The sequence below is a fragment of the Pleuronectes platessa genome, chromosome 1 (assembly GCF_947347685.1).
Source record: "Pleuronectes platessa chromosome 1, fPlePla1.1, whole genome shotgun sequence".
In the NCBI taxonomy this organism is placed as follows: Eukaryota; Metazoa; Chordata; class Actinopteri; order Pleuronectiformes; family Pleuronectidae; genus Pleuronectes; species Pleuronectes platessa.
This window is the reverse complement of record NC_070626.1, coordinates 24446043-24466370: the sequence shown is the minus strand read 5'-3', so window position 1 is coordinate 24466370 and position 20328 is coordinate 24446043. Positions and strand designations below refer to the sequence as shown.

Below are 20328 nucleotides of genomic sequence, written 5' to 3'. Positions count from 1 at the left end.
GGCACAGATAATTAAGTGCACACGCACCGAACATGTCAGCGCTTTATGGCTCGTGTCAAATCTTTAAGGCTCGCCCTCAACAGCCGTCTGTCTCATTGGGTTTGTTTCCCCACGATAAAGGTTTTTTTGAAAGCACGTGCACTCAGTACGCCTCACCTGGTGTCACAGTGATAGTGCTGCGATAATAAGCGTCACTGTCACACCCCAAAATAAGCAAACAAAGGAGCGGATACTTTTTGGACCTCCTCCCCCTCCTCCCCCTCCTCCCCCCTATATTCAGTCGAAAAGCCATATCTGATTATTCGCTCTTTATAATTAATAACGGTGACATTTATCCCAAATCCCGCTGCTTGACAAGACCTTTACATTCACAGGAGTCTGCTCTATCCATCCATCCACCCATCCCTCTCTCTCTCTTAAGGAAATAAACACTATGCTTTTTAAAAAATCTGAATCTGTTTGCACCTCGGCTCCCAAATCAGCCGATTCCCCCGAAATGTATTATTCGCCCTTTTTGTTTAATTGAATGTTGCATGAGCCGTTCTAAAATATATAATGAGGTCATTTGCATTAGACTGCAGAATGGCTGACCTTTGCTTTTGCCAATAATTACTGTAAAACCCGTCTCTGTCTGTCATCACCGAGGATGTGGCAGGGACCTCTCTGTGCGCGCGAAAGGTTAGCTGCAGGCTCGTCTCTGGACTTATGAAAAAGCCGGAGGAAAATGTCATTAGAGCAAGGGGAAAAGACACTCGGAATTAACAATTGGAAATTCAATCAGGATGGCTTTAAGGATGGCGTGTGTGCGTGTGCGCGAGCGTGTGTGTGAGAGTGTGTGTGTGTTCACGTGTACAGCTCCCAACAGAAGGGCTATAAGACACGTCCCAGGATCACCGGCGGGTTTAGAAATTCCACTCCTGAGTGAGAGTGCAGGATGTTGGTGGAAGGACACCCCGGGGGGCGGGGGGGGGGGGGACTTCTGTTAACTCTGCAGGCCACTTTGACTTTGCCAAACACTCCAAACAATCTGACAGCACACAAACTCAACAAACCTCTCTGCAGCAGTTCGTACAAACATGAGGATACGATGTCGAAGATATTAGGAAATTTACCCGGGTTGACATAAATTGTGCTTGACATTAATTACACTATGTGTTTACGAGAGGCTCACACATTTGTTGCACCCTTCACCTTGCTGGATCTTTGCTACAGTGCATGGTGTTTTAATTTGCATGCTGTTGTTGGTTGTCGTTGTGCAGTGAAACGTGACTGTGTTTACCTTGTGTTAACTCCCCCCTTCCCCAACTACAATGCGGCCCAACTCCGAATAGACCCGAAAACAATCCTCTCCCCGTTCTGTGAAAACTCCAAAAAAAACGAACCCCTCTATTCATCAACACCCTCCTTACTTTGTAATTTAATGTTTAATACATTTCAGACAAACTCTTAAGTCTGCCTATTTCACACCGCAGGGCTGACCTGTCCTCGGTGTGAAATAGGACTATAAGCGGTTTTTAAAGGGGGCAGAGCAGAGCACTAACATCGGAGGCTCTGTTTTGTGCTCTTGGTTCTAGTCGCAGCGGCGCGTCACGTTTCACCTGCCGGACGGCTCTCAGGAGAGCTGCAGTGACAGCGGTCTGGGGGACCACGAGCCTGTAGGCAGTGGCTCCCTCCTCACACAACCTCTCCCTCTGGTGCAGGCGCAGGACGACTTCTACGAGCAGGCCTCCCCCGACAAGAGGACCGAAGCCGACGGCAACTCCGACCCCAACTCCGGTGAGTCGCACTACGTCTCATGACGACCTCCTCTCCCTCTATTCTCTTCTTTTGCAAACAATGTGGGTTTCAAGTGTCACTGCTGACATTTTGAAACAGCTGCCAAATGTTCATTTAGATCCAATTTGGTGGATATTGTGAGTCGTATTTGTGCGTTTTCTTTCAAACACAATGCGACTTCTTCAGATTTCTAATGATGGCGTGCAAACAGTGAAATCAGAACGTGCTTTGTCTCGAAGCGCAGGTTCAAGGAAAAGACAATGTTTCACATATTGCTTGAGGGAACGACTAAATAAATAGTCATGAAAAACAACATCAGGCTCTATAAAGAACTCCACATACCAAACACCATTTAATTTAGACCCGTTTGATTGCTCAAGTAGGTTTCTAGTGGATCCACGAGCGGGTCATTCATTTCTCAGTTAATCATCCAGACTTGTTCATTCCTCCCAGGAGCGAACCTGGGCCTCCCATAGGCTCCTCACCTATTTGTGAAACTCATTTGATTTATTTAGAGTTGATTTCCCAGTTGGAAGTCCTGGTGCTCAGCCGAAGATGTTAACTTCCCACTATTTCTGGTGGGAACGTACATCGCCGACCCAGTTCTCTCATTTTATCATTAAGAGGTGAGGCGTGCGGTAAGATCAAGTCGCCCCGAGGTCGGTGCCAGCCAGCCGACTGAGGGCTGATCAGCCAGCGCCACATAAACACAAGTGCTGTGAGTAAACGGTGCGTGCCTATGGTTTCATACTGACTCGAACTTAGCGGATGTGCCGGCGGTTGGCTGATGGACTGAGCGAGCGCCGTGTATTCCCGCTGACTCACTGTCTGCCCCAATGAAAAGCCGCAAATGGGCCAAGCATGTGCATTTGTAATACCGCACGATTGCAGGGAAAATCCATTTTCAAATTGATTCTTAGCAAGTGAATAAATAAAGCCAAGGCAGTGGTTTATTGCAGCAAAGAAAGAAGTTCAAAGAGTGTAATTGATGCATTTGAGGTTTGTCCCGCTCCTCGAGTAAACAATAACTTTTTAAATAATCATATTTAATCAGGTCAGACCGTGATCTTTCTACCATCAAGGTTTGGTGCCTGAAACTTAAACACAAATGTAAATAATCCTGATGAACCATTCACTCAATACAAGTGTCATGTCATTAGGTTGATAAAACAAAATTCATCAAAGTTTATGAGCCAATAGAAATCAAGTATACATTATTAAATATATGGTAATTTATGATGAAATGTACATAATCTACAATATTTATGTAAGAAATTGCCACTGTTTGATTTTGAGACAACAAGATGAGTCTTGTCCCTGTAAACTGATTCGAGCTGCATAAGATTTAAATATCATATACACATATCCCTGACACTGCTCCAGTTAAAACAAACATGAATATGGGAACTTTGCGTGTTTTATAGAGAGAGAGAGAGAGAGAGAGAGAGAGAGAGAGAGAGAGAGAGAGAGAGAGAGAGAGAGAGAGAGAGAGAGAGAGAGAGAGAGAGAGAGAGAGAGAGAGAGAGAGAGAGTTAAATTAATAGCATCATTTTAATTCTCAAGCAGCGTCATTTTGCTTTGGTGCCGTTTCTGCACGCACACGATTACCAGTGACAGCAGTGGTCTTTGATCATTGACCTGCTGCTTGGCAGGATAATGATTTCATGTCCCGTCTATGAGGGATGTGTTACCTGCTGGTGTTACTCTCAAATATGTGAACTCTGTGGTTCCAGGTTAACTAGTTTCCAGTGAGTCTCCGTCAGACTTTAAAAAAAGCCTCTTTTCTGAGAAGCTGTACGTGGCGTAGACTGAGGTGACAAAGGAAAACAGTGTCTGGAAGATATCCAACACGGTTATGCTGTGTTTTAAGATGTTAATTCAGTTATTCAGTGTTCGAAAGGTCTTAAACACCCAAAGCTGAGCTAATTCTCAGTCTATAGGTTTGTGTTCCTCACGTTTCTCTCTCCACAGTTGTTCTCCTCTCCTACCTCCTCATGGCTTCTCCTTCACATCTTTCCTCGACCCTGTGACGTATTCCATCAGGCTCAATGAATAATGGCTGTGATAGGAGAACATTTGGATTTTCTGAACGCTCCCTGAAACTCTTAAAATCCGGTTGATGCTCCTACAAAGCTGCAAAATGCTCAAACGTGTAAATGTTTTAATTTTTCTCAACTTTGACCTGCTACACACTGTGAGACCAGTTAGACTCTTCACAGTTCCGACCACTTAGTTAATTTTACAGATCTCCTGAGCACAGAGGAATAATGATTTCAGTAACACCAGCCTGGCAGAGAAAAGGTGGCGCGTCTGCGAGCTGTCATTAGGTCCAGTCGTCTGGCCTGACCTTTGGATTCCGTCCTCCTTTCCTTTCGGTCTATAAAAAGTGAACTTACTAATTGTCTGACAGAAAAGTGGTTGGACTAATGCGGGGGTTGTGGCTTCCATCGGAACCGGGGAAACGCACACGGTGTGGGAGTTGTGAAAGTGTGTCTTTTTTTTCAAAGAGCGCGGGATAGAGCATAAAGAGGTGTTTCATTTTTCTTTGTGACTTGGATATCTCCCTAAAGCTTCACCGCGACAAATACATGGAGACCTCATGCAAACAAAGGACGAAATGAGGGCAGCTGAACATTAAAGTGAAGACGCCGGTGGATGGATGATAATCACAGCCTCGGCAGGTTCTGTTGATTTAAAGTCAGTGAGAAACTCAACAGTGAATAGGTGGCATGCAAGAAAGCGAGGTCGCTAAGAAGAGGGGGGGGGGGGGGGGGAGACCTTCCCGGAGTGATGATTGATTTAAAAGGTTACGAGTGTTTTTCTAACTGCATTTTTACAAAAGCTCTTAAATTGTTTTAACGCACAATTCCCAGCATAGCACTTACAGGCAGTCGCAGGTGCAGGGATCATTAAGAGCTGCTCTGTGTTTTAATGTAGAAAAGAGGAGAATGAATTGATTTAAAGCAATTTGCTGTATGAAACTCTGCAAACGCCCATAAAGCAGGGATGAAACAAATGACACAGTTGATACAATTAGCGCACTTGGAAATCATCCGCATGAGCACATCATGGGGGGGGTGGGAGCGGCCTAATTTACAGTCGGCGGTGACAGCCTCCAGCCTTTGGCATTTCACACGTTGGTGGGTGGAAAGTAAGTTTTAGCAGAGTTAACTTGCTGGAGTCTACTTTGATGAATTTAGCTGGTGCTCACACAGCTCACCCCCTTAAGCACAAATGAAGCCATCCTGTCATCAAACCACCATCAGGGCTTCAATTGGCTACAGAAGTGATTCCCCGTCGATGACAACAAACAACAAGAGGGTGAGATAAACAAAAACAGGAGCGGATAGAGAACGGATCATTATTACGAGAAGTGGCAATGATATTTTCCAAAGAGCTTACACTTTCTCTCCATTAGAGTTGTATCATTATAAATGTTGGATGCGATTATTGTATCGGGCGATGAGCGATGGATGATGCTGCCCCAGAGAGAGAGAACAAGGGAAATTGATAAATGACACTTTGCCAGTTTGGAGAATATTCAAACCAAATAGAGCAACTTCAGATTCTGGTAAGTTGTCCTTTTCCCAGTGCATTACCCATCAATCTTTACTGGTGTCCACAGCCAAACACATCCACATCTTTCATGTCCTGTTCTTCAAACTTTGTGCCAAACTGAATATATTAAAAACGTCCTGCGGTTCATCACAGCCACGTTTCCACCTGAGTTGCAATTAAAAAAGGCTGAGCTCCAGGCCACACCCTTTTATAAATGATGAAGAAGAATGCAGCCGCCGCCCGGGCTGCAGTGTTTTTGGATTTGGACAGGGACAGTCCTGAGGGAGTTATTAGCAGACAACAAAGATTTGACTGATCTGTGTCTTTGAAATGCAACTGTAAAGTTTTCAATGCATCCGTCTCCAAAAAGGCTTTTCATTTACGCTCCGGGAGAAACTGTAGAATGATTAATTAGAAAGACATATTTGATGTGCACATAGGCCCAGAGCTTCGCAGAGTCTGGTTATTGAATTACACTGGTGGATGTGTTGTGTGTGTGTGTGTGTCTTTGTGTGTGTGACTGTGGCTTGACAGTGCACATCATCTCCAATTACTTTATCAGACTTAAACAAGAAGCACAAACATGCTCTGATGAAGTGACCACTGTGTCCTGAAGCATCCCTGCGCTTTGTTACAAGTGGTCGCCCAGTGCACCTCAGAAAATATAACTGAAGTGATTTAAACTGCAATTGTCAAACTGAAGAGTCTGTTTAGCCTGATGTCTGCCGACCCCTCACTCTCCCAGTGGCCACTGGTCAGCGGACTCTAGTCTCTGTCTGCCAGTCAATTCCCGTCTCACTTCTCATTTCTCGCACATAATTATTTTCTCCGACAGTTAACACGGTTCAAACGTCAGCCTCTCTGAGCTCATCATCTCTGACAGATGTAATTCTCGGCTGTTTGCCCGATTTGCCTCTGTTTCAAGAAGTCGGGAGACGCTGAGAGCTCGGCTTCACTGTGAATCTATTTCCTCCGAGGCGGCAGGAACGTTGCAGCAGCCGACAAAACAAACACCTGCAGGTTAAAATGGACTAAAAAAAAATCTGCACACTTGTATAAGGCTGATTAACCTCATGTTAAAGTCTCATAACAGACAGACTTGAAAATGCTCATTAACCTAGTAGTATTGTGGCGTAACCCATAATGCAACACTTGAAAAACCGCAGTTATACCGGTGCTCTCTTCAATTCAAAAACATTTTCTGTTTTCTGTACCTCATTTTTCTAAACCTGTTACAGAAAAACAAAAAAACAAATGTACGATATCCTTTCTCTCCTGAGTGGGAGACAACTCAGTTTTGTTTTTGAAGGTTCATTCTGCAAAAACAACTTTTCATCACCAAAGTATCCAGGTGGGCACAAACACAACCTGCAGATACTTAGCTACTCCATTTTAGAGCTGGTCAAAATATCACACGGTAATCTTTTTAATTTAGTCTGGCTGATTTAATGGCTTTATTGAAATAAAACTTATATGATATAGAGGTGCGTGTGTGTGTGTATAGAGTGACCGGACTTTTATGGAACAGGTGCACAGAACTAACATGTTCAAGGCAGCATGAAGGTTCTCTGCTGTGCGTCTCAACATCTGCCATCGGGGCAGGGGACAGATAGACAAGATCACAAACTGGCTCAGAAAAGGAAGGAAAATAAAATAAATATTTAGACCTCCATTTCAAGCTTTGTTTGTCTCTTACAATGTGTCTCTACTTAAAGTGTTCTTTGAAACACTCGGTATAATAAAAAGCTTTAAAATAATCAATTTAGCCGTGAGATGCTTTTAATGCAACAGAGCTCACGAGCGTCTCTAATGTTCATCCTTCATCTCACTCTTTTCCTTTTACTTCTCACTGAGTGACGTGAAATTACACTTTCTATCTTTAAGTCACTCTGTTCAAGGACAAATCAAATAAACAACAGGAGAGAAGTAAGAGTCAGAATATAATATAATAGTCCGCTGCATTTATACTGAAGTCTGAAGTAAAAAGAACTGAAAAAAACACATAAACACACAAGTCACTGAATCACAAAACAAACACAAACTTGGGAGGAAACATAATTCTGTCAATCCAGTTACATTTCTGAAAAATAAACAAATGTTTTTGGCTTGGTTGTGCATCGATGAGAGTCCCTAAACCACCGAGAAGCAGGAATAATACATGACGGGAGAGTGCCCGGGATAAACAGAGAAGAGAGTGCAGCGAGATAGGGGGATATTTATAAAACATTTAAAACAACCATTATTGACTAAAGTGCCGTATAAATGATTTAAAAACATTGCAGACAAGACGCTCAGAGCAGTACGACAAAAAGATCACTTGCACAATCACACATATTCCAATACATGCGTGCACAAACAAATGTAGACAAAGCCAAAAGCTGATAGAGTGTGAGATGCATTTAAATGAGTCTTTGGAGTGTTTGGAGCTGATATAATGAGAAAAGTTGTTTGTCTTGTTTGACGAGTTTAAAGTTCAAACCCAAACTTTAAAACAACCAAGAGTCCGATTTCGAATGACTCCTCGGTTCTTCGGGTCAAATCCAATCAAAGCAAAGAGAAATTTAAAGAATCAGCCTCGAAAACAACAGAATCTTAAATTCAATCTGAGTCGTCCTGAGAGACGAGAGGACGGCCAACGATCTAAGTGCAGCGGTTGCTCCACGGTGCCGCCGGGGGGGGGGGGGGCAACATTAACATATGACTCAGTTCTGAGTGTTTTCACATTACAATGTTTTTTGGGATGATTTTGAACTCTAAATTAGTCTCTGAGTGAACCACATGTGATTCCTGAGTTTCAATTTGAAGAAACTTGCATATATGAATATGTTTTGCACAGAAGCAGACCTCAGAGCAAATTCACACCTAAAATATTTAAAAATAATCTTAAAAAATTGCCTTAAGATTATCAGTCGTTGTTTTTAAAAGGCACATTGTCCAATATGGAATCAGTTTATGGACAATATAACCTTTTCTTTCTACTTTATACAGTCTGAACAATATGGATTTGAACACTGGGTCAGTTTGACCTGATAAGTGTTGTTGCCAGCTTCGTAACGACTAATATAAATTAAATAGGAATAATACAAATTAATCAATACCAATTGAAAAGTAGCAGTTCTAGGCAGGAAATGCTGAAGGAAATTGCTGATGATGTTCAGTACTTGTTGTCAAATGAAGTAATAAATCCTCTGGTGGCTTTTTGGCAAAGTGGTGTGTATTCATTTTCACATAAAATATTTGTATTTACAGTTTTCACAGTCTTCTGCTCTGTGAGTCGTTCTTAAATCTTGCGTTAGTTCTTTGAAAAGTAGAAACACTTTCAGAGAGCCAGTTCTTTTTATTTCAATCATAGGGTCGAGTCCATGTGTTGTTTTTACACTGAACATCAATGTCCTATAATTAAATTGGCTTTTGAGCAAAGTGGTGGTGGCATCATGAAAACCACACATATATAATTGATATACTTGAAACATAACCCATTCCCATGGTCCTAACAACAAATTATTACATGTCATGAGCTGTGATGGGACAATTATCACCATCACTGATGATATGAATGAAGAGGAGGACAGCTCTTCTTTTTTTAGCAATAAAAAATACCCAGGCAAAGTGATATTGAACCAATTAATCTACATTTGATATCGAACCAGGAATTAAATAAACATTGATTTATGGTTGACAACAAAAAGATCAGAGTCGGTGGCTGAGATCCCAGCAAATGGTCTCAAGTAGGAAATGAGGATGGAGCTGGGAGGAGTTAGTTGTGATTTAAGTGGCCGATTGTATCTTGGCGGACATATTTTGTTTTCCTAAAGGAAGCTCGAGGTATTGTTAAAAAATTAGTGCTGTCAAACGATTAAAATATTTAATCGCGATTAATCGCATTTATGTCATAGTTAACTCAAAATTAATCGCGATTAATCGCACATTTTTATCTATTCTAAACGTCCCTTCATTTATTTTTTTTCCATCATTTTTTTTTCCGTTTTAATGCTCTATCAACATGGAAAAGTGGACTGGCTTGCTTTATGCAAATTTTTTATTTTATGGAAAAACAACATTGCCAAACAGGGCGGTACAAAATAAAATTATAAAGTGCACATTTCAGGTAAACAAGGACTCAGCCTATAGTGGCTGTGGCTGAGGGGTAGAGTGGTCGTCCTCCAACCTGAAGGTCGGCGGTTCGATCCCCACTCTGACCCATCTGCATGCCGAAGTGTTTCTGAAGTGTTGCTTGGGCATGATGCTGAACCCTGAATGGCCCCCCATAGAATAACAAAGTGCTGCGAATAGATGCACTGTATGAATGTGTGTGTGAATGGGTGAATGTAAAACTGTACTGTAAAGCGCTTTTAGTGGTCATCAAGACTAGAAAAGCGCTATATAAATACAAGGCCATTTAAACCATGGCTTAATATTTTCTTTTTTTCAAGTTTGCTGTGAACATAGCAGTCAGGCCTCTTATTTCAGAAACAATGAACCGTAACAGTTAGGTTACCAATAAAAGGTAAGCCTACTACTTCTTTGCTTTCAGCCAGCTACTCAAACAGACAAGCAACAAAATAACAAACAAACAAAATACACAGGCAAGTGTCGGCCTACTTTGAAATAAATGAAACACAGAACTTTGAGTCCTCCCCATATTTGTGGAAAATGTATGAAATAAGAAGTACCCTATTTTGAAATAAATAAAAACATATAGCTGCAACCTAATAGCTTAAACATATATATTTTAGTTGCTGAAATATTAAAACAAAAAGCGAGAGCAGGTCAGACTGGAGGCGAACACAGATACTGAAGCTAGGTAAAAACCAATTGCAGCTTCTGCTCTGATCAAGAAGCTGCTGCGCTGATCTCTGCTCAGCTGAGACCAGAAGAACTCTGTGTTTTCACTGTGTCCATAGTTAAGAGGCAGTCAGTCACTGAGCGGCTCCTAAACGTGAACGAGCTCTGATCTCACTTTGTCTCTCTGAGCGAGTGAGCGGGGGCGGGGGGCGGAGCCGCCGGAGCGGTGCGCTATCTGGGAGGACACACACACACACACAATCTGGGAGGACACACACGCACACACAGAGACACACACACTCGCCCGCTCCTGGTACTTCATGACGGCCTAATACGATGATGTTTAAAAAAATTATTGTGACTTAAGCCTGAAACATGCTTCTGCGACTGCGTCTGCGTCTTTTCACGCCGCTGTGGCGCAAGACTCGTTGTCATTCATGCTTCCCCAACCGTTGCGCGTCTTTCAAAGCAATTCCGCGCCAGAACACTAGGCGGAGTAATGCTTTTTGTCGAAGGCGACCTGAGAGACGCCTTCTTTGTGGGTGTGGCAATCGTTGTTGACTGTTTATTTACCTTCTACCAGTCGTGTTCTCCATTACAAACACACGGTGAACCATGGCAGAGAGTGTATTCACGATTCCAACCGAACAACAATTGATTGAGATGGAGCTGCTGGACATTGAAGAGCAACTTCCTATAATTAGACTGTTTATTTACATCGCCACTCCGGCTCCTCATAGCCTATTTCTGGCGGACAAATCGGCCAGTCAGTGACGGGTTATACAAGTGGTCATACTTTCGGATCTCTTCTGCCAAATGCTCTTCTATTTGGTCCATATTCGTTCTTCTAAATCTTCCGTGATTTTCGCGTATTGTGGGGCATGAAACCGGAAACTAGACTCCGGACGGGATGTAGAGCAGACCAATCACAGCCTTGCGGGCTGAGTGAGCTTGCGGAGCTTTGCCGTAAATTTTAGAAAAGGGGGTCGACACCCGTCAGCACGTAAGGAGGGATACATAAGCACGTAAGGGACCCGGAAGGGCTCTTGCGCTTACGGGCCCGTGAAAACGCAGAACCAAAAGCGTGTCACACGGCGAAAGCGTGAGAGTTGGCAGCTCTGCGTTAATCTCGCGAGAAAAATATTGACGGCGTTAAAATGGGTTTGCTTTAACGCCGTTAATAACGCGTTTAACTGACAGCACTATAAAAAATAAATAACTCTGTTTTCAATCTCATGTTATTGGATTCAGACAGACTATCAGACGTTTAAAAGAAGAGACAAATGTCATAAAAGGCCTATTCTGAGATAAACCCCGGGGGGTACGACATGTCACTCAATGCAACTCTGCATGTGGCAGACAAGAGTCACTTAAATGTAAAATGACACTGTGAGCAGAGCTGAGGTATTGATACAAACATGACAACGACACCATCAATCATTGCAAATATTCATAATGGTTTTTAAAAACATTTTTCAAAATGTGCTCCGTTCAGGGCACAGGGGAAACACTATATATCCAGATGTAGTGATACGCTGCCTAGTCATTTACTTAAATGTCACCTTCAATAATGCAGTACATTTTCCATTTATCCACATTTTATTCTATATTTTCCTTTTAAACTACTTTTGTTTTTAGATGTTAACTGTTTCTATTCTGTCATATGATTATTATAATTATTTATGGTTATTATTATTATTAAGGTTAGATGTGTTGTTGGAAAAGCTACTATTACTTGGTGATATGGGTGTTGTCCTCCATGTGCTAACTACTTCATGTAGTGTGGTGTGGTCAAACACCTTAGTTAGAATGCATGAAAAATTCATAGTTTACAACATTTAATATCTCCCATAATAAGTCCTTGGAAGCTGAGGAACCAACGTCAGCAACTGTTGCACGGACTGGTTGTTTTACCTACTGGGGCAAATCATCCTCCTACTCATTCATTATTAAATCACATTAGAGGTGAAGCAGAGGTGAGTCAGCACACTGCACCTCTCCTCTTCATTCTGTGGATGTTCATAAAGAACATGGATTATTTGTCTTTTTGTCCAGTATTTCAGTGCGGGTGTTGTTTTCTCTGTTTTTGTGGGATTTATTCTTAAAAAGTTCCAGTTGTGCAGTGGAAAATGTCTCGTGTTGTGTTGTCTGCTTGTGTGTCCCTGATTCTCTTGGTAAATTGTGCATCGTCTTGTCATGTCAGCGTGCCCGTCCTCTCCCAAACAACCTCATCCAGCCGCCTGTCTAATGGCCGTCCTCTCCAGTCATGGGTCACATGTTCAAATGACACACTGCTCGTTCACATTAGCTAATGGGAATTGTGGGAAACTGCCGCTGACACGGCTTTCAGGGCAGAGGGCTTAGAAAGGGACTGACACTGACTCCGGTCTGGGCTCAGGGTCCCGAACAATAAGCAGCATCTTACACTGTGGCCAGTCTGCACTCGGCTCGCCACCCACTAAACTAAATTGTGAGGCCGTTTGAATTTATTAATAATTTCCCAGCGAAAATTCAAGGTTGTTTTCTTTGTTTCAGAGGTGTGGGCAGGTATTCGAGTGCCTGTTGAAACGTATCTGTGGAGAAACTATTTAAAGATGAGTGATGTTAACAGGAGCACAGTTCACCCAAACGGTTGGTTGCACTATGCATGCACAGGAACACAACCAAGTGACAGGAACAGAGGAGGAGGCAGAGGGGAGAAAGGGTGAGTAGATGAGGTGCTCGTTGAAATAGCACAGTGTGACTGAGAGAGAGAGAGAGAGAGAGAGAGAGAGAGAGAGAGAGAGGCGGCTGTTAAGGGCCTTGGTGGAGAGGGGGGGGGGGGGGGCATGCTCGAATGCAAGATTGTTATGTTCTCTACCATGAAAATGGAACCACTTTAGCCATTAATCATTGATGGACAGGAGAAGATGGATAAGTCCCCTGTTGAGGTGCATGTACTCTGCAAAGCTTTGTCTGACACAAAACATCTTTCCCGAGCCTCCAACTCTGACAAATATTCACACACCCAAAAAATACTCTCAAATTAGAAAATCGCTCCCCCAAAAATATACTCTGATAATGGTGTGAAATATCCCAATTGCATTTTGGGTTAATTTCCACCACATGTCTGCACTGTTATTAAACATAAGTCCAATTTTATCATCTTGTTAGCTTGGCAGTTTTTCATCCCAATATTGTGAGAATATGCTTCAGGCAAGGTTGGCTGTTTATTTTTAAATTGTTAAAGCCATATTTCTGGTTATTTATTTCCCACGTGTCCCAATTGTCTCTCCGTGGCAGAACAGATTGGCAGCTTCTTCACTGCATCTCTACCTTTGTGCCACCAGGCTCGCTGTCGTGGGAAATATTGGATTACCCGAGCTGCACAAAACACGAGTTGGTTTTTATTTTGCATCAGTGTACTATGCGAATTAACTTTGCCGCTTTCAACAGATTTGCCGTTCCACGTACTTAAAAGGACACACCATAGTTTGAATGGTGCTTTTTATTCTTAATTAGCAGTGAGTCAAGTTGTCAAGGAACAAGTTGTGGCAGATGTACACAACTTGTTTCCAGGAAAGTATGTTATTTAAAAAAAACTAGCTTGTTAATGCACAGAAACTGTGAATGGGCACTGGAAAGCAAATAGTTTACAAAGGGCAGTTGTAACACTCACAGCGGGAGGATTGATTCACTGGAGCTAAAACAAACAACTGCAGACTCAGTATGTATCAAACTAAAGAATGAATTGTCGGGAAACATTTGGCTGCATGTCTTCTCTCCCACATTGTGCTGTATATTGTGCGTTGTTTTCGATTCATTCATTGAGAGCTCTCCAGCGAGCGGCAGGAGAGCGGCCGAGCCGATCGAGGTTCCTCTGTTTGTCTGAGCAGCTCTGACAAACACGTCTCTGATTTACAGTCAGTTTGCATCAGAACGACTGGAAAACAGGAAACCGTGGGAGAGGTGGCAGATTCTAAGTTGTAATGAAGTTTAATGGCCTCGACCCTTCTGCCCCCATTCGTTGGTCGGCTGGTCAGCAGGGGCAGGCAAAAAAACTACTGAACAAATTTCCACAAAACTTCATGGACCAAGAAAGAACCAATTCAATTTTATTGCAGGATCCATTATTTTTTACTAATGCCCCTGGTAAAAATTCATGGATCTTGATTAAAAAAATCAGACATATTAAGGAGACTGTTATCTGTGTGTGAGTGTGTGTGTGTGTGTGTGTTTGTGTGTGTGTCTGTGTGTGTTCAATTTGGTGCAGCTTGATTGAATTTAAGGGGACTGTTGGGCCTTGGGCTCGAGGAATGCACTTGACTGAATACCATTCTAGTTCTCTTTGTTTCTTATTGTGTTCTGGCTTAAGTCTTGTGATCTGCAATCCTCTGTTGTCCTGATTCATTTCCTCTATTGTGACCTGGATGTCATATTCAGTGGTTGATGGTCTATGGAGATGGGAAGGTTTTCGACCTAGTATGGAGCTGTTTTTCTGTTTTTGTTTATCTGGTGCACGTCACATGTGTACACCTGCATGCCAGTGACATGCTAACATGTCCCAGCCACTCTGTTCCATTGGCCAACGGAAACCACTAGATGGTAGTTTAAAATCTGGCTTTTTAAAATGTTTTTAAAAAAAAAGAAGTGGGGAAGGCAGGAATTCAATAAGGCTGTTGGACCTCTATGGAAAACACATTGTGATTTGGTAAACATCTGAGTAACGCTTGTAAACAGAACTTTAGTAAGTTTAGAAGATAACTCCACGAGGCAACTTCAAATCAATACTGCAGCCCAAAACCCAAAGAGCCTTTTTCCATCGTCAGAAATCTTCCTCTGTTTGGTCTGATAAGTGGATGTGTGCTGGTGCTGAGATGGTCGGGTTGAGTCCATGTACTTTCCAACGGACTCCAACGGCAGCAAGCTTTTGAATAGAAGCGATTCAAAAGCCCATTGAGACTTCTCACCCCACTTGTCTGCTGTCTGCACGGCGTGTTCCAATCACACCACTCCGCTCCATCATTTGTAAAGTGAGTGGCCGCAGTGAATACAGCCGTGTACTGGTAGACTATTGACGTAAACTTTATTTCACCTAAAGAGCGGTCCAGTAGAATAGGCAGTGGATTCTGTTTTTTCACTGCCGTTGGACAAATGTTCTCAAGGCAACCGGGTGAAAGAGCAGTAAACAGTTTGGAGTTTTGGCTACTTTGCCACGATGGAGGAGAGAATAGACAGCGCTCGGCACAGGCCGGTGAGTGGGCTGGGATTATTCTCCGGAGGTACATGCATTCACTCTCGGGCACAATCCCTTGAATTTTTTGAATTCAGCACAAACTTCCTGTATTCTGTGGCCGGTTGCTGGAATATAGGCAGCGACTTGAGACACTTTGGACTTTGGTTGGACGAGAGGCAGAACGCAGCCCTTTGCATGAGCTGCAGGGCGGGAGGAGAGCGGCTGAGTGTCACAGCCACGAGCGTGTACCAGTAATCCACACAGGAGGTTGTGGCCAGGATGTGATCCCAGTTTAGGAAAGTTGTGAGGAGTAATCTCGATGCCTGTAGCAACCAAAGGCCTCTTTAAAGTGGGACGTAATGAGAAGCGGATAGGAGACAGGACCCTATTTATAGCAATTTAGGTTTTCTGAGTGGTGACTTAACATCAGCATACAGCAACTTATGTACTTTTATATGTTCAAATGTATATTTACTGTAGTACACGTTGTTTTTATCAGACATGGAGGAAGAAAAGAACAGAATCTAAATCCACTCTGTGACCTTACAACATTTATATATAACTGTGTGACATTTAAACAATACGCAGTGAATACACTTTGCAAACATTGATATCTGAAAACCAACATGCAGAGAAATGTGTTTTGCAAACTGGAATGAAAAGATTTTTCTCTTGCGTGAGTCGCACTAATTACAGACGATGAGAGAGAAAATGTGAAAGAATACACCAGCAACAATAACAAGCAGTGAAACCTGCCATTGTTCAGGAGCTAATTAGAGGGTGGGTAGTCAATTAAGCTTCTACATCTTACATGTACTTCTACTTCTGTATAGCTGTTCAGGGAATATAATGGGAAGTTTAATCTACTGTCGTAAAGATATGAAATGTTAATTAAATAGAAGAAAAGGTAGAAATAAAGATGCATAGAACTATTTTCTGTTCTGTGTGTTGTCACTGCTGAAACACATTGAAATGCATGTGTTCTGATCCCAACCAATTAAACATATGTTCCAAAGACATTTCCAGCTCTACAACTGCTGTTGCATATTCATCCACAGGCATTATGAGTTGATACCTCTGATGAGTCATGTATCGCAAAAATTAGGACAATTTGAAAGCGTCATCTCGACTGAGTAAGAGTCACAGACACGTCCAGTGAAACCCGGTGCCAGCAGCTTTGTTGCTCCTGTAGTACAGATGCCCTGCAATTGACTATTCAGGGTAAACAAATACCGGGCTGTCAAATAGCCTGGCAGTCGTCCGACCACCTCAGACACAGACAGCCGATGATGCCAGTGAGATGGTTGGATGCCAAAACAGTGGATGGATGTCATAGATCCTTTGACTTGAGCCCCATCGGGCAGTGAAAGACCTGGACTAGTCTACATACGTGCATATACTTTAAAGTATATGCACGTATAGTAAAGTATAGTATGGAAAACGATGGAAAGGTTCTCAAAACATACATCATCATATCCGATTCCATCCAGGAGAAAGCAGTACCTTTGATCACTGAGTTTTTATTGTAGGAGACAGACATCATCTTCCCTCCCACCTCTGTGTTCTCTTTTCATAAAAGGATGATTTATGCACATTTGCAGTTTAAACTCCCCTTAAACACAGTTCTGCTGTATACAAGGAAGAAGACGTCTGTGTTTGTGTGCGCCGTCTGATACCTAAATCCCATTGTGTGAAGAGGAAGTAGCAGGGTAGAGTGGCTGGGGCCCCTGACCAAGCCTGTGGGTGGGTGGCATGGATTCATAAATCAGGGGGAAGTGTTAATCTCTCTCAGGTACTGGAAAGCCAGCCCTCAGTAAATATGTTGCCCCAGGATACAATGGGGTTTAGAGGATTTCTGTCTCCAAAGAGAAATTAGGCAGGAGCTTCAGAAGTGAGCTAAATGGAAACGCTTGCCGGAGCATACAGAGAGAGCCGGGTGCTGCTGTCAGCTAGTAAACATCGCCTCGGAGTAGCCTTAGTCATTATCGTGGCAGTCGCTGCCAACAGCCAGGGTGAACAGACGGGCGGGCTGATGAAGAGCATCTTCTTCGCTGATGATTAGTCACAATAGGGAGGAATCGGAGGACTGCTGGATTATATGGCAACGTGGACTATCTGTGCTATAAGTAAAGTGGGTAATTACAGAGACCTACAGCCATAGCCCACCCACTTTGTGAGAAACATCAACTCACTCTTACTTCTTCACCCGTGGTCTCGTGTTTCCAACTAATACAACTGAGGGTAGTTATTTATTCATTGTAATGACAGCGTGTGAGGGAGTGTAGCAACAAGAAAGGAACAAATCATTTCCAATTCCAGTTGCCTTTTATCATGCAGACTTGGCTATTTATTTAAAAAGCCAATGTTGTCAAAGGGCATGAGATAGTGCTTTGACTTTTTCTCGCATTTTTTTTTAACCACAATCAACGACTGCACTACATTTTTTTTTTCCCAGGCATTGTGGATGGGGAAAAGGTAATAGGTGGTAGATGAGACATTTTATTCATTTTAGATACCTGCTGATTCCTGTTAAGGATCACAGGAGCCTGGATCGTAATTATCACAGCATGCGTTGGCCGAGAGGCAGGATACCGAGGTGGTATTTAAAAAAAAAGAATAATATACGGTTACGGAAATGGCAGAAAACATGAAATCCTACATATTACATGCATGTTTTTATCATTAATTGTGAACAAGAGAAATGAAGAAACAGAAAGGCAAGTCTTCGCGATTTAAATTAAAAAGACTCATTCTAGGGTTCAGAAAAATACCAATTCATACAATTTAGATGTGTTTACCACTCGTAAACACATCACTAGGATTATTTTAACTTCATTTTCTGCCAATAGTCCCTTAATCTTAAACATTGGACCTTTAAAACAAGGCTACCCAGTGTTTGTGGGGCTGTATACCTGCAGAGCTCTTTCTGGTAAGTCTCTCTGTGGAACATTGCTGCAGGTCTGCAAAGGGCATGTCATGATACATTTGAGAGATTGCAGCTTATAAATTTTTTTTTTACCTTCAAATCTTGTGTTTTGCTTTCGCTATTATCTCGAGTACAGGGTCTGATATCAAGTGTCTTATGTATTTTAATTAAATTTGTTAGTTTGAGATCAAATGTAACAGTTTTAATGATCCTAGATAGATCATTAAAAAGATTAACAAATTTAAATTCCAAACAAGGGAACCTGCTATGATATCCTGTGATATTGTGATTAAGCGATAACATAAATTAGGTATAGAAATATGTTCAATGACCTTTTCCAAAGTTAGTGTTGTATCTGATTGGTCTATAGTCACTTTCACCCGTTCACACACATTCTATACCAAGCACTTTTTCTATCACACTTCATTCTTACAATGTCAACGCAGCTGTCAGGGGAAATTTGAGGCTCGCTATCTTGCCCAAGGACACTTAGGAATGCTGACCGGCAGTGTTGGGGATCAAACCACCAACCCAATTGTTAGTGGACGACCCTGAACCACAGCCTGTGCTCCTCCTGAACCATCAGTAATGTGACGTAAACACTTATTTTGTTGTTTCAGGTATTTTTTCACTGGCTCAATGCCTTGAAAAATCACAGATACACAGAACAACTTCAAAACTAGAACCTGGTTCTAATGTAGTGACTCATTGGTGGATTACCTCTCTACTCTGATGGAGAAACGTTCATCATGCTTAGTTTATTTATTGTTCCTTTAAAAAATAAATACATAAATAAACATGGGACGTTTTGTTTGGGGCAACACAACAAAAGGACACAACTCCATAGACAATGGTATGCACATTTTACTTTTTGTTAAAACCTCAACTGATTTTTACAGTTCTGTTTGAGTGCAGATTAAAACCAACAAGATTCGATGTGCTAATTGGAAAAGCTTTAGAGGTGTCAGCAAATGTATTTTAAGAGCCGGGCCAGCTGTCTCTCCCTGCCTCCTCTTGATGTCAAGCCTGGCCACCCCTGTCTCGACTGCTGCTCTGTATCTAATGCACAGACATGAGGTCGGTATAAACCCTTTTTCATCCGGGTCTCAGCAGTAAAATGATCTCTTATTAATCTGTTTTTCTCTCATCAGTATTAGCTGTTAGTTCAAATGCTGCATCTCAGAGTGTTTTTGGTAAAAGGCGGATTCCGTCAAATTGTCCAGCATCAATTCAAACCTGCAGGTCTGTCAGAGAGAGACGGAGAACCGGACACGGAGTCTGCAAGTGAGGAAGTATTTATACTGAGGCAGCAACTTAAACGGATAATCATAGTATTTAAGTTCCACTGGGCTCCTCTAACGTGTCCCCGTGACAGTTCTCCTCACAAAGAAAAACGGTATCTTCAGAGAAAGCTGCACCTTAACCCCGGTGAACTGATCCGGGGGTCGCGAGCGCTGTGATAGGGACTAATCCCCCCCGCTGTGTGCTTTGAGCAATACACCAGAGGACACCGAGGAGAAACGAGCGCCGAGAAAAGAGACTTCTGCCAAACAGAGGAATGTGTTGAAGAGGTGCTGTCAGCCTGATGAATCCTCTCAGACCTCGTCTCCAAATGGGATGGAATCTTAACGCGTGTGAGTGTGAGCGTAAGGGGAGATTTTGTGTGTGTGTGGGTGTGTGTACATGTGCATTTCTGTGAGAAGCATATGGCGTTTAGCTCGTGCAAAAAATCCACCAGGAACCGAGCTGACGCCTTCTGGTTAATTGCAGGAATTTACCAATTTAGAAGTCAGAGTGTGACACTGAGAACTCCAGCAGATGTTTGGAAGGTCTCTGTTAAAATCCCAATCCAAAAAACGGAGATCTGAAAAGATGAAGACAGAAAAAAAAATCCCTTTATAATCAGATTTCTTATAGTAAATATTTGCTTTAATTTATATTTGGAACATTTTATTTGAAATTCTTAATTAACCCACATTGTCAGACATCAGTTCAAACCTTTTTTATAGTATTTCTTTATGGTTCAAGACAGATAATAGCATGATTTATCCTATAAATACTAAAACCT

General features: G+C 42.3%; 1 protein-coding gene across 2 annotated transcripts in view; it reads left to right on the top strand.

The window, feature by feature from the left end:
* The window catches only part of LOC128445811 (protocadherin-9), a 192913-nt gene that overhangs the window by 132365 nt on the left and 40220 nt on the right, over positions 1-20328 (top strand). The window contains exon 2 of one of the 2 annotated variants that reach the window (XM_053428675.1): positions 1707-1776. In XM_053428675.1, coding sequence (XP_053284650.1) covers positions 1707-1776 — 70 coding nt within the window. Of the gene's footprint in view, positions 1-1574; positions 1777-20328 lie in introns of both variants that reach the window. The other variant, XM_053428668.1, reaches the window with a different exon arrangement.